The 14,469-nt window shown below is 49.7% G+C and overlaps 2 protein-coding genes across 3 annotated transcripts in view; one reads left to right on the top strand and one right to left on the bottom strand.

Moving 5' to 3' along the window:
* Window positions 1-14,469, bottom strand: part of ANKRA2 (ankyrin repeat family A member 2) — a 240,435-nt gene that overhangs the window by 96,466 nt on the left and 129,500 nt on the right. The gene's annotated exons all lie outside the window — the stretch shown is intronic.
* The window catches only part of ARHGEF28 (Rho guanine nucleotide exchange factor 28), a 205,956-nt gene that overhangs the window by 39,329 nt on the left and 152,158 nt on the right, over window positions 1-14,469 (top strand). The window contains exon 2 of the mRNA XM_060201017.1: window positions 2,639-2,682. Within this exon, the coding sequence (XP_060057000.1) occupies window positions 2,650-2,682 (33 nt within the window). The 5' untranslated portion in view covers window positions 2,639-2,649. The remainder of the gene's footprint in view (window positions 1-2,638; window positions 2,683-14,469) is intronic.

Genomic DNA, 14,469 nt, shown 5'->3' on the forward strand with positions numbered 1-14,469 from the left:
CAGACGGCCATAGCATTCATCTGCACTTTTACCCATGTGGCCAGGCTCCACACAGCTTTCATTGCTCTGGTCTGCTCCTTAAAGCATGTGCCAGCTCAGGTTCAGCTCCGGAGGATGTGCACTCTGGTGCGCTTTGCCTCGTCTGTGTTCCAGCCTTTTGTAGAAAAACACCCTGTGTATGTTGCAGCATGTGTTTTTGTGCATAAGTTATCATCAGAGAATCTTCCATTCTTTAAATCAAGTTTAGAGGAATTGTGTAAAAGGTTGGCCCTTCATGTGTTGTGATTGTAAACACTGGGCTTATGCCGCTGTGTCTGATAGTACAGTTCCCAGAAGGTGAGTGCCTTGGCGAGCGCCAATGCCTGTGAGATTAATTTCATTAAAAGTTGATTCTAATCCTTAAGCCCTTTCTCATAAATTCACACTAATAGCCACAGGGCACAATGTACTGACAAGGAGAGCTGAGGACGTGTGTGTGTGTGTGTGTGTGTGTGTGTGTGTGTGATTCCTAGCCTTTAAAACTTTGCACATGTACTTTTCCTTCCTTTTGAGGGATTAATGGTTTATAGTCGACAGTGAATCACAGCGGCTGGTCCAGGTATAACTGTCTCAGTTTCCACATCACACTTTAACCCCCCACCCAGGTCCTCCTCTGCCATCATGTTCCAGGACCTAACCCCCCACCCCAGAGTCCTTGACTTTAGTGCAACCCACCAACTCCAGTCCAAGTTCTGCTTTGTGTTTTCCCTTCTGTTCTTATTTCTCAACTTCTGTTTATGAGTGGGATCATCCCATATTCACCCTTCTCTCTCTGACTTGTCTCAATTCACATGATTCCTTCAAGCTCCATTCAAGATGAGGGGAAGAAGGTGAAGCCACCATGTTTAATAGCTGAGTAGTATTCCATTGTGTATATAGACCACAACTTGCTCAGCCACTCATCTGTTGTTGGACACCTGGGTTGCTTCCAGGTTTTGGCTGTTACAAATTGTGCTGCTGTGAACACAGGTGCACAGATCTTTTTAGATATTGTGTCATTGCCAGCCTTCAAACCTTGGTCTTCTCTCTGGATGACTCAAGATATAACCACTGGCCTAAGAGGGTGCCGGTGCCATTGTGTATATGGAGTATTAGTGAAGCTTAAGATTGGGAGATAGCTCAGCTGGTGAGGCGCAGACTTTCCGAAGCAGAACACCTGGGTTTGAGCCCCTGTCACCGGTGGGAGCACCAGGTAAGACAGGTGCTGTGCGTCTCTCTTTTCTCTGTTTCTCTCTCCTTTTCTGTATCTCTCCCCTCCCCATCACACACTAGACAGAAAAAGGGCTCACCAGGAGTGGTGATATCATACAGCTACATCAAAGTCCTGGTGTGACCAAAAAGAAAAAGAAAGATAAAGGAACTTCCACATTTTCTTTCTTCCTCACCAAGTCTGTTTCCTGTGGACATTACTCAGTGTCTCAGCTGAGGCTGCTGGTGCCTGCCGTGTCTGAGACAGCCCCAAAGTACTGCAGCTTGACTGGTCTGAGTACCACAACCAGACTTGGCCTGTTGAACAGAATCAGCCTTTGTTTATTGCCAGGGCTACTTTGTGCCTACATGATTTCACTTTTCTTCCTGTCTGTCTATCTATCTATCTATCTATCTATCTACCTACCTACCTATTTTTACCAGAGCGGTACTCAGCTCTGACTTATGATGGTGTAGGGGATTGAACCTGGGACTTCAGAGCCTCAGGCATGAGAGTCTCTTTGCAGAACCGTGATACTATCTACCCCGCCCAGATCCCACTTTTCCAGTGGGCTTTCCTCCCTCCCTCCCTTCCGTCTTCCCTCCCTTCCTGTCTTCTTTTTCTTATTCCTTTTCTCTTCCTCCTCATCCTCCTCCTTGTCCTTCTCATCACCCCCCCCTTCTCCTCCTTCTTTCTGTTCAGACAGGATGAAGATACAGGGAGAGAAAGCCAGAGAGAGAAGAATGTACAGCACCGCGCACTGCTCTGGCGGCTTCCCTCTGGATGGGCTTCCTGTGTGGCGGGCGGGGGCTGCGGTCCTCTGGTGGTCCTCTGGTGGACCCTGTGCTCTGAGCGCCGCCCACCCCCTTGAGGGTTTTGAGGAGACAGCAGGCTGGAGGAGCACAGCTGAGGTTGGGTAGAGTGGCAGCAGGCTGTCTCCCAGCTTGACATCCCGGAGTGGAAGTCACTGCGGGCTCCCCCTACCTCATCCAGGCAGGGTGACCTGTCACCCAGTTTCATGGCTGAAACTTTCGCTGTGCTTGTTTCGTTCCTTCTCGACTTTCTGAAATGTCCACCTTCCTCCCCTTTCTTCTTCCCAGAGCCCTGCTCAGCTCTGGCTATGGTGGCACGGGGGATTGAACCTGGGGCCTCAGAGCCTCAGGCTTGAGGGTCTCTTTGCAGGAGAGCCATCATGCTGTCTGCCCAGCCCTAAAATGTCATTTCTGATTTGGGAGCAGTCATGGAATAGCGTGTCTATGGTGGCACGTCTCCTGAGCAGACGTGAACATGAAAGAGCAGGAAGCCCTCCAGCACCTGGGCCCTGCACTTTCTGTGTGTGAGGTGGCGGTCTCCATAGCAGCCCTGCTGCTTCTCGGCCTGTAATAACCTCGCTCCTTCTTCTCCTTGCAGATGCTGAAGCCATGGAGCTGAGCTGCAGCGAAGTCCCTCTCTATGTGAGTTCCGAAGCGTTTGGTCCTCAGGCCTGCGTGGCTCTTTCGCAGACTGGCCCGTGTGGCTGAGGGAGGGAGGCCTTGCTTGCTGCTGAGTGGCCCTGTCTCCAGCTGTTTGCCTGCAGCCTTGCAGGTTGGCTGGCGCCGGCAGAGTCGGGCTTTGGCTTTTATTTCCCTTCCTTCTTTCCCGTTTGTTTTACTATCATTTGTTTATTTTAGTGAGAGAAACAGAGAGAAAGATACAGAGAGACCAGAGCCCTGCTCAACTCTGGCTGACGGTGGTGCTGGGGACTGAACCTGGGACCTTGGCACTCCAGGCATGGAAGCCATTTTGCATAACCACTGTGCTGTCTCCCCAGCCCGGTTTTTAGTTTTCTCCAGGGCAACATTTAAGACGTCATAATCTTTGAGCTTAGAAATTATTATTTGCATGGGGAATTAAAAACATTTTCCCGATCACGTCCTGTTGGTCACCTAGCCTGCTTTCCACGTGTGTCTTTTTGGGGGTAGGCCTGGGGCAACTGAATGGCAGCCGTCAGCTAGAGGCACGAATGGGAGTCCGGAGGGACAGACGCTGACTGGGGTGGACGTAGGACAGCGGGCACGGGGGGTAGAGATGCCCACTTTCTTTCCTTTTCTGGACTCGTGCCTGTCGCGGGTGGGCTCGACCGTCTCTAGGCTGCGGTGCCGGGACTGGCCCCTGATGCGGGTAGGTGCGGCCCCCGTCCTCCTCTCTGGTGACAGAGGCTGGTGAGTGTCCTGGTGCCTCTGCTTCCTGCTTGGCGGAGGGGTCTGTCCCGCCCCCGACCCTCGCCAGTGCTCGCTGCCTGGAGAGCTCCGCTCTTTCCTGCAGTCATTTTCCCCTTTCCTTTTATCTTCTAAAATTTTTTTTTGGAGCACAATGTTTATGCAAACTGATTTTTTCCCCCTGAGGCTCCAAGGTCTCAGGTTCAGTTCTCAGTACCACCTGAAGCCAGAGCTGAGTAATGCTCTGGTTTGAGAGAGAGAGAGAGAGAGAGAGAGAGAGAGTTCGGCGGTAGTGCAGCAGGTTAAGCGCAGGTGGTGCAAAGCACAAGGACCGGCGTAAGGATCCCGGTTCGAGCCCCCAGCTCCCCACCTGCAGGGGAGTCGCTTCACAGGCGGTGAAGCAGGTCTGCAGGTGTCTGTCTTTCTCTCCCCCTCTCTGTCTTCCCCTCCTCTCTCCATTTCTCTCTGTCCTATCCAACAACGACAACATTAATAACAACAACAATAATAACCACAATAAAAAAACAAGGGCAACAGAAAGGGAAAATAAATAAATACATATTAAAAGAGAGAGGGGGTGGGAGGAGATCGCCACAGCACAAAAGCTTCCTTCAGTGTGGCGGGGCCAGGCTTGAGTGGGCCCTGTGCACGGCAACACAACGCTTTATCCGGTAAGCTATTTCACCAGCACCCTTTTTCTTTCTTTGTGATCACGAACAAGAGACAGAGGTAGAGAAGGCTAGAGAGGAGAGACACCTCCAGCACTGCCCCTCTGCTTGTGAAGTTTCCGCCCCAGTGTGGGGCTTGACCCTGGATCCTGGGAACAGGTGGGCCTTGCCGTAGGGGTCACCGCTCGCCCTCCCCTGCCCAAGATGGCTCCCTCGGGAAGGTGGCCCACAGTGCAGGTCTGGGCACACGGCACGGCCCTTCCCCCCCGTGGGAGGCACCTGCCCACCTCTCCCATCACCAGCCTGCACCGGCTCTCCAGGATTCAGTTCTTTATTTTTTTTATAACAGATTATTATTTTTATAAACTATAAAAAAATCTTTTTGTATTATCTTTATTTGTTGGACAGAGACAGCCAGCAATTGAGAGGGAAGGGGGAGACAGAGGGGAAGAGAGACATCTGCAGCCCTGCTTCACCACTTGCAAATCTTTCCCCCGAAGGTGAGGACGGGGCCTTGAGCGCTGTGGCGGTGTGCCCAGCCAGCTGCGCCAACCCACCTCCGCCCAGGACTCAGTCCGTGAGCACAGTCCTTGATGTAGTCGACAAGTGAAGCCGTCACTTCCTCAGGCGCAGGGTAGCCGTGGCGTCATCTTCCCCCCTTGCTGACCTTGGGTAGAACCTCTCCACTCAGGAGCTGGGCAGGGAAGGGGCTGCGCCTGCCTGCGTGGCGGGGCTGCGTTTGGCATGGTCATTGTGCTGTCCAAGTGGGCGACCTCAGTCCAGATGTTCACCCAGGACAGTGACACGCCCAGGGACTGGAGCAAGTTTAGCCAGGGCATCGAGGCGGGTTCAGCTGCTCCTCCCCGACCGAGCTCGCTTCCCTCCGCAGAGAGCCCCTCTCCTACGCCCTTCACACTTGCGGCTGTGCTCCCTGAGCAAGGGCGACCCTGAGGCACAGCCCCGAATCCCAGGGCTGCCTCCCGCGTGACTCAGGTGGGCTACAGGGCTCCTCTAGGTTGTGAGGTGCAAGTCTTTCAAAACTGTGTCTGTAGGCAGCTGCCTTCCGCCAAATCCTAATCACAGCTTTAAAAAACCGGACCCGAGTGAGATTGAAAGGACTCCTACAACGTGAACTCTAAGGCCCAGAGTACCCCTTTTAACCCCCTGGGATGAGATGCTCTCCTGTCACCGCGTGGCCCTGCCCTCCTCAGCTCTGCATGTCGACTGCTCACATGTGAGTCCTGTCCCGTGAGGGTTCTACTGGTGTCTTGCTGGACCACAGCAATTGTTTTCTTTCTTTTTCTTTTCAATATTTATTTATTTATTTATTTATTCCCTTTTGTTGCCCTTGTTGTTTTATTGTTGTGGTTACCGATGTCGTTGTTGGATAGGACAGAGAGAAATGGAGAGAGGAAGGGAAGACAGAGAGGGGGAGAGAAAGACACCTGCAGACCTGCTTCACCGCCTGTGAAGCGACTCCCCTGCAGGTGGGGAGCCGGGGCTCAAACCGGGATCCTTACGCTTGTCCTTGCGCTTTGCGCCACCTGTGCTTAACCCGCTGCGTCACCGCCCGACTCCCCAGCAATTGTTTTCAAGGTGCCACCTCTGGGATTTGATTTGATCTTTATGCAAACTCTGTGCACTGCCCACTGAGCCGCTTCCCCGGTGGCTGTGCTGGTCTCTTAAAGACCATTCTGATAGCTGTTCAGCTCACACTGTATTTTCAGCTTTGATCGCCGTTCTGTGTCTATTAATTCTGTTGCCAAGTGTACATACAGCAGTCTAGTCAGATGGCTATCACTAGTTCTTTTGGAAAAAATTAAGTAACTCTAGAAAGTGTGTAACAAAGAGACAACACAAGCCAGATGGGGAATTTGGAGTGTCCGTATATTGAGAGACTGTTTTGAAATTGTAAAAGAAAACACTAAACATGCTGGTTGGGGCTGGGTGGTGGCGCACCTGGTTGAGTGCACATTACAGTGTGCAAGGACCTGGGTTCAAGCCCCTGGTCCCCACCTGCAGAGGGAAAGCTTTGGGAGTGGTGAAGCAGGGCTGCAGGTGTCTCTGTCTCTCTATTGCCCCCTTTTCTCTTGGCTTCTGGCTGTCTGTATCCAATAAATAAATCAACATGATAAAGAATCCAAAAAACCTGCTTGTTCACTGAAAAATATCTCAGGCTTAGAGAATATAAGTTACCAAAACTCACTCTAAGGAGAATTATGTAAATGAAATAATGATTATGGAAGAAAAGTGGTAGGACATAACTGCCAACTTGTATTTATCCTTCAGAACAAGTGAACTTTCCACATTTAATATGCACCTTTTAAATGTCTTGTGATGACTTTATGGTTGAAATGTCCCCATCTCATGTGCTACCATCTCTATAATGAATCCCCCTTGTAAGGAGGGAGAGGTATCTTGATCCATAGAGAGAAACTGTGCATGCCATTTTTTTAAATTCACGTGTTTTGTTTTGATCCATGAAGAAAATTCATAGTTTTCTCTTTTAAAGCCTTTAATTGTTGCTTTTCTCTTCATTTTTTGGTCTGAAGCATGTTTTGTAATTCTTGCTTATTTCATTTTTTATTTTTAAAATAATTTTAATTCTTTATTTTTTAATTCTTTATTTTTTATTATCTTTATTTATTGGATAGAGGCAGCCAGAATTGAGAGGGAGGGGGAGCTCGAGAGGGAGAGAGGCAGAGACCCCTGCAGCCCTGCTTCCCCTGCAGGTGGGGACTGGGGGCTTGAACCTGGGTCCTTGTGCACTCAGCCAGGTGTGCCACCACCTGGCCCCTTAATCCTTTATTTATTGTTGGATAGAGACAGAGAAACTGAGAGGGGGAGGGGAGATTAGAGGGAGGGAGACAGAGACCCCTGCAGCCCTGCTTCAGCACTCGTGGTGCTCTCCCTGTGTAGGTGGGGACCGGGCGGGGGCTTGAACCCGAGTCTTCATACATGACCTCTGTGCTCTATGGCTGAGCCACTACCCCCAACCCCTAGAGACCATAGTTTACATTTCATTGCCAGCACAAAGAGAGAAGTGAAATCTCTGTCTCTGTCTCTAGCTCATCTCTATCTTATCTCTATCTCTGTCTCTCTCTCTATCCATCTGTCTCTCCATATATATATGGTGTGTGTGTTTCCAAGGAATATATTTACAGAGAGGCATAATCTGTGATTCTTTTGAGCTGTGGAATTTTGGGACCGACTCGTGATTGCTTATCTTGAGGGAGGAGACCTCACCTTAGTGCTGAAGACAGAAGGATTTTCCTGATCTTAACTACTGATTCTACGTTCCAAATGGACATTCTGTGAGTTGCTGTTGCAGGAAAAGGGAAACATTCACTGCGCTTGAGTCAGGTCAGACGAGAAGCAGGCTTGGCAGGGGGAGCTGCCGAGTGTTATGATACTGATCTGCAGAACTCAGGGATGTGAGGGCCGAAAATCCTCAGCCTCCAGCTGCTTCCTGCACGCAGGCTTCAGGGGACACCAAGGCCGCCCTGCAGGTGGGGAAAAGACAGCAGAGGCCTGGCGTCTGCTTTGAATGGTGATGTGGTGTCCGACAGGTGTGTGTGTGTGTGTGTGTGTGTGTGTGTGTGTGTGTGTGTGTGCTAAGCTTCAGGGAGAGGCAGAGTGGTGAGGCCAGAGGAAGGTCTGAAAGCCTGGGGAGGTGCAAAGCAGAATGCCCGCGGCTCGCCCGAGACGTCCGTCTGTCTCCTTTCCATCTCAGGATACTTCAGCTGACACCATCTGGGTGCTTGGGAACCCAGCATTGGGAGTCACAGTTATTTTTATCTTGTTTGTTTAGTTTAGGTTAGTTTGTTTTTGTTTCAATCCTTTTAGTTTCTATCTAGCTTGTACATAAAAAGGCAGGAAATGATGATGCAAGGTCAGCTTACAAAGAAAGATTTGGCTTACTGAATATCTGGAAAGAGGAAAATACTGCATATTAACAAAGCAAATGGTGTTTTTGCTTGTGCGTGTTCACAATTTATTCTATCTAAATTTTGGAAGGCTCTTAAACAAATTCAAGTAATACTTATTTACTACCATTTCCACATTGATTATACTTGTGTTTGTGTGAAGTGTAATCACTAGCAGCCTTGCCAAGACATCAGCTGCGTGCTCTGAATACAAAAGAAGTGATTTTTCTTGAGAAATTGTTGTTTCCATTTTTCTCTCTGACCTAAAAAGTATAGTTTCATTTTAAATAATATTTGCTCATTGCAAAAAAAAAACAAAACTGCCAAGGACTGTGCAAAGATTACTTGACATTGTAAACATCTTTGTAAGGCTTCTCATGAGTGCAGCAGGACCGTCTTTTCAGGAATCGGGTTTGCGCCATGTGTCTGCCATGTGTCCAAGGTGTCATGGGAGTGAGTGTGTGTGAGTGTGTGTGAGTGTGTGAGAGTGTGTGAGTGTGTGTATGAGTGTGTGTGTGAGAGTGTGAGTGTGTGTGTGTGCGTGTGTGTGTCTGTGTGTGTGAGTCTGTGTGAGTGTGTGTGTGTGCGTGTGTGTGTCTGTGTGTGTGAGTCTGTGTGAGTGTGTGTGTCTCTGTGTGTGCGCGTGTGTGTGAGAGTGTGTGTGAGTGTGTGTGCCTGTGTGTGTGTGAGTGTGTGTGTGTGAGTGTGAGAGTGTGTGTGCGTGTGTGTGTCTGTGTGTGTGAGTCTGTGTGAGTGTGTGTGTCTCTGTGTGTGCGCGTGTGTGAGTGTGTGTGCGCATGTGTGCGTGTGTGTGTGTGCATGTGTGTGTGCGTGTGTGTGTGTGTGCATGTGTGTGCGTGTGTGTGAGAGTGTGTGTGAGTGTCTGTGTGTGTGTGAGTGTGTGTGTCTGTGTGTGTGTGAGTGTGAGAGTGTGTGTGCGTGTGTGTGTCTGTGTGTGTGAGTGTGTGTGTCTGTGTGTGTGAGTATGTGTGTCTGTGTGTGTGAGTGTGTGTATTGTGTGTGTGGTGTGTGTGAGAGTGTGTGAGTGTGTGTGTGTGAGTGTGAGTGTGTGTGAGAGTGTGTGAGTGTGTGTGAGTGTGTGTGAGTGTGTGTGTGTGTCTGTGTGTGTGAGTGTGTGTGAGTGTGTGTATTGTGTGTGTGGTGTGTGTGAGTGTGTGTGTGTGTGTGCTCATGCTCACATGGTCCTGTTACAGATACTCATACACTGTAATAAAATCATTAAGAAAAACCTGGAAAACATTAATTCCCCAATAAAGAAATTGAAAAACTAAAGAAAGAAAAAACCTTGGCCATGCTATGTAGACTTCTATGTCTTTCCTTTTTTCTTTACATTTTGTTTATTTACTTATTTACTATTGGATAGAGACAGAGAGAAATTGAGAAGGGAGGAGAAGATATAGAGGGAGAGAGAGAGACTCCTGCAGCCCTGCTTCACCGCTCGTGGAGCTTTCTCCCTGCAAGTGGGGACCGGGGGCTTGAACCCGGGTCCTTGTGCATTGTAATGTGAGCGCTTAACCAGGTGCGCCACCACCTGGGCCCTCGATATCTTTCCTATCTCAGGAGAACTTTGTGGAAACAGTTCTTGCAGTGTCGTTGGAGTTCATTCTCTGTCAGGATGGGTGTGGATCGAGTCACGTCCCCTGTGGATGGGCATTCACTTCACTCTGGGCCGCCCTTTGGCCACTGCGAGTAATTCCTCGCTGGCCACCACTGGGCCGCCCTTCGGCCACTGTGAGTAATTCCTCGCTCGCTGGCCACCACTGCCCAAAGGCCCTGTGTCTCGTGCTTCCCTCTGACGGGCAGATTGTGGGGAGCCAGTCGCTGGATGGAAGGTTCACATCTCCTGAAACTTGAAGAGCTGTTCTGTAACGAGATGAGTTGCTGCGCTCAAGAGCTCTCTGGTTTTTAGACTGACAACTAGCTACGGCACGGGCGAGCACGTCTTTGCGTGACCGAGGTGGGAGCTATTGTGCTTTCTCTGGCCACAGTGCTCTGTTTCTCCGCCTTCGTTGCACGGGCGTCTGGCTTCTCACATCTGTGGAGGGTGTGCCCGCGACCCCTGGCATGTGTGGGCGCCCGCTCTCCTCTGTGCTCCTCAGAAAGAACATCATTGCTTTTCTCCAGAGGCTGCGAAGCCTCCGGCTCTCTAGGTGGTGGAGGAGTGGTTTGGTTTGGTTTTGGTTGTAGTAGCTCTTTGCTAGCAGTAGCTGAACAGTTTCCCTGCCCCCTGAAGTCATGATTCTGAGTCACAGGACCCCGGGGCGCTGGGCTTTGGCCGCACAAGCCTCGTGCAGCTGCAGGGCTCATCTGAGAGACCGTTTAAAGGCGCGTGTAGCGGGGCCAGGCGGGGCGCATCTGGGGCAGCGCACGGTAAGCGCACGTGTCACAGCGCACAAGGACCCGGGTTTGAGCCCCTGGCACCACCTGCAGGGGGAAAGCCTGGCGAGTGGTGAAGCAGGGCTGCAGGTGTCTCTCTGTTGATTTCTGGCTGTCTATCACATCCATAAAAATAAAGAAAGGCGTAAGTGGTGTGAAGCTTAATGGTCTGATGGGCACTTTCGTCGCTGAGGTAAGCGATTCGGCCTCTTCTGTTTCTGGACATGATGTAGCCTCCCTGAAGCCTTGGCCGAGCAAGGATTGGGTTCAGCCTTCTGCGGTGGCAGAGTCTGAGGACTGGTCCGAGGTCCTTTCTTAGCTGAGGCTAGCAGCTGCCTCCTGAGGTGCTGAGCGACTCGGGGCCTTTGTTCTGTGGTCACCTGGCAGACGTCTCCTTCCTGGCTCTTGCTGATCCCCTCTGGCTTCTGGTCCCTGGTTCCTGCTGGCGGAAATCCTGCCTTCCAGATGTTGTCCCTCCTCTGCTAGACATTCTGCATGTGCCAGGGGGCTGCCTGTGCCTGGCCGCTCCTAGCCATCAAGGTGGACTCTTCCCATGTGGTTATACGCATCTCAGAGACCTTTGTCTCACCACACTCTGCAGATGAGGACACCGCAGTCCCAGGACGGAGAATTACGCGTTTGACTAAGTCAATTCCACTGGCTTGACACCAGACTGAAAACTGGAATTAGAAGCCTTTCCGTTTTTTTCCTTTCAGTTTTAGTGTAAGAGTGTGTTTTCCCACACTAAGTAGTTAATTAGAATTACTTGTTCCACTAGCCAGGTGCTTGAGGACACCGCGGTGCCTTGTTGTGCCCTGTCTGTCATCTCCCTTGACCTTCAGTTAAAGTGTCCCCCCTTTTCTTAACTTGTTTTTGTCTTGCCAGTGGATGCTGCCACACCCCCTGAGCAAACCACGACCCTTTAATTTTCTCACAGACACTGGGCATTCCCTCATCAAGTTCTCAGCCTAAGGGACAGAAATTGGGCAGTTCAGGTGTTATGGGACATGAGTGAGGGCGTCTTTCAGCACAGTCAGCACATGATTCTGAGAAGAAAGAGGAATTTTTAAAAAGACTTTAAATTAGTGGTTTAGTAATGATGAACAAGATTGTAAGATAACGGGCACAATTCTACACAGTTCTCACCACCAGAGTCCTGGGTCCCATCCCCTCCATTGGAAGCTTCCCTGTTCTTTCTCCCTCTGTGAGGATGGACCCACTATATGATTTTATTATTGAATAGAGACAGAGAGAACTTGAGAGGAGAGGGAGGGAGAGAGAAGAGAGACACCTGCAGACCTTTGCTTTGCTTTCTGAGTCCCTATCCACATCTTAGATGGCTTTCCAGCTCTTCATCTTGTCCTGTGAATTATAATTTTCTTATTCCTCTCAGTATCAACTATTTAAAATCCTTTATTGAGCATTTATTATGTAGGTAACCCAAACTTCAACTTAATCTACCGCCGAGTCTCACTCTAGTGGGGGAGCTAGACAATGACTTAACTCACTGCAGAGATGATAAAATAACCCGCACCATACAGTGGCAAAAATGGCCAGTTACCTGATTTCTTATCCTGAATGACGTCGTTATATTCTTAATTTTTGACTTAGCTAAATCTAAATACACATGCATCCCCCCCCCCAAATCTAGCAATGGCTCTGTTATAATACCAGAAATCAATAGTATCTTACTACTCAATTGCTTTCCTTACAGCTCTAGTTGTCATCTCTCTTTGGATGACTTTTAAATACTATTAAGTTGATAGACACTGATACAACTAAGCCTGTTGTGTTGGTACTCTTTTGCTGATGTAACAGCATGCATTGCTACATTTTGCTGCTTCATCCCTTTTAAAGACACTTTGTCTATACTCTCAATTATGTGTGTGTGAGAGTGAGTGTGTGTGTGTGTGAGTGTATGTGTGAGTGTGAGTGTGTGTGAGTGTGTGAGAGTGAGTGTATGAGTGTGTGTGTGAGTGTGTGTGTGTGTGAGTGTGTGAGTGTGTGTGTGAGTGTGTGTGAGTGTATGTGTGAGTGAGTGTGAGTGTGTGTGAGTGTGTGTGAGTGTGTGTGTGAGTGTGTGTCTGTGAGTGTGTGTGTGTGTGTCTGTGAGTGTGTCTGTGAGTGTGTGTGAGTGTGTGTGAGTGTGTGTGTGAGTGTGGGTGTGTGAGTGTGTGTGTGTCTGTGAGTGTGTGTGTGAGTGTGTGTCTGTGAGTGTGTGTGTGAGTGTGTGTCTGTGAGTGTGTGTGAGTGTGTGTGAGTGTGTGAGTGTGTGTGGTGTGTGTGAGTGTGAGTGTGTGTGAATGTGTGTAAGTGAGTGTGAGTGTGTGAGTGTGTGTGTGAGTGTGTGTGAGTGTGAGTGTGTGTGAGTGTGTGTGAGTGTGTGTAAGTGAGTGTGAGTGTGTGTGAGTGTGAGTGAGTGTGTGTGTGTGAGTGTGTGAATGAGTGTGTGTGTGAGTGTGTGTGAGTGAGTGTGTGTGAGTGTGTGTGAGTGTGTGTGTGTGAGTGTGTGTGTATTATTTTATAATTTAGGGGAGACATCTGAAAACATAAATTTTCAAGATGTTTATAATAAATGGCACATCTGACACACACACACAACAACGTGCTCTCCAAGCATCAGGACCAGAGTTTTGTCCGTATAGGAAGCCCACGCTGAATCATGAGGTCAGCTCAGTTGTGTGCAGACACTCGGTCCATTGTGTGAGCTGCATGTGAGCTGCAGGCGGCTGTGGTCTGCTCTGGGCGACACCCCGCAGAACTGCAAGGAGAGGGCCGCCACGCCGGCCTTCAGTGAGCCTGCCTGGCTGCCGCAGGGCTGGGACTGGCTCCCTTTGCCGTCTCTCAATTCTTTGAATTATTACTCGGTCTTTTTAAAATTAAAATTATTTTTTTTAAGAAAAAATTTTTTGCTTCCTTTTTTTTTAAAAAAAAAATCATTTATAAAATAAAAATATCGACTAGACTATAGGATAAGAGGGGTACAATTCCACAAAATTCCCACCCCCAGAACTGTCTATCCCATCCCCTTACTTGAAAGCCTCCCTATTCTTGATCCCTCTGGGAGTATGGACCCCAGGATCATTATGGGGAGCAGAAGGTGGGAGTTCTGGCTTCTGTCATTGCTTCCCCGCTGGACACGGGTGTTGGTAGATCGATCCATACTCCCAGCCTGTCTCTGTCTTTCCCTAGTGGGGCAGGGATCTGGGTCTTTTTTTTTTTTTAATCTTTATTTATTTATTGGATAGACAGAAATTGGGAGAGAAAGGGGAGATAGAGAGGGACAAAGAAAGAGACGCCTGTAGCCCTGCCCCACCACTTGCAAAGTTTCCCCCTGCAGGTGGGATCAGGGGCTGGTACCCGGATCACACACTGTAATACGGGCACTCGACCCTGTGAGCCACCGCCTGGCCCACCACTGGGTCTCTGTGTCACTCGCTGCAAGTTTGAGCCTGGAATGGGGCGTGATGAGCTGAGCCTGGGCCCTACTACCAGACACCCAGAGAGGAAATGTCCATGTCCGTCTATGAGGAATGCGCTTGTCTGTCCCGAGGCTCAGACAATGGGATGCAGTTTTGTGTCTGTTGAGACAAAAACAGACACAAAACCAAGCCTCACATGTGGAATGTTCATGACACCATCATGTTTTTATTTCTGTCATCTCCAAACTTTCTCTGCTGTAAAAATAGACCTTTATCTGCAGGTTACGGCTCGCCAGACGCGCTCCAGCTGTGCTGACGGGGAGGCCGGCTCCATGTGGCTACAGGGCGGGGCACTGCTGTCTTAGGGCCTGTGGGGAAAGCCAGAGACAGATGCTAAGGGGCGTCTCACAGGGTGGTGCCCTTTGTTTGCATGGGTCCTCCCGGCCCCAGAGACGGCTTACCCCACGGGGCATGCACCTTGCCATGAGCGCTCCCAGGTCCCAGCTCTCTCACCTCTTGGGACTGTTCCTCCCCTCCTTTCTCTGTCTCTATCTGAATGAAAAAAGAGGGCTTGAGAGTTGTGAAATCACACATTCCTGAGGCCCCCCCCCCACACGCATGCATGCACAC

The sequence above is a fragment of the Erinaceus europaeus genome, chromosome 11 (genome assembly GCF_950295315.1).
Source record: "Erinaceus europaeus chromosome 11, mEriEur2.1, whole genome shotgun sequence".
NCBI lineage: Eukaryota > Metazoa > Chordata > Mammalia > Eulipotyphla > Erinaceidae > Erinaceus > Erinaceus europaeus.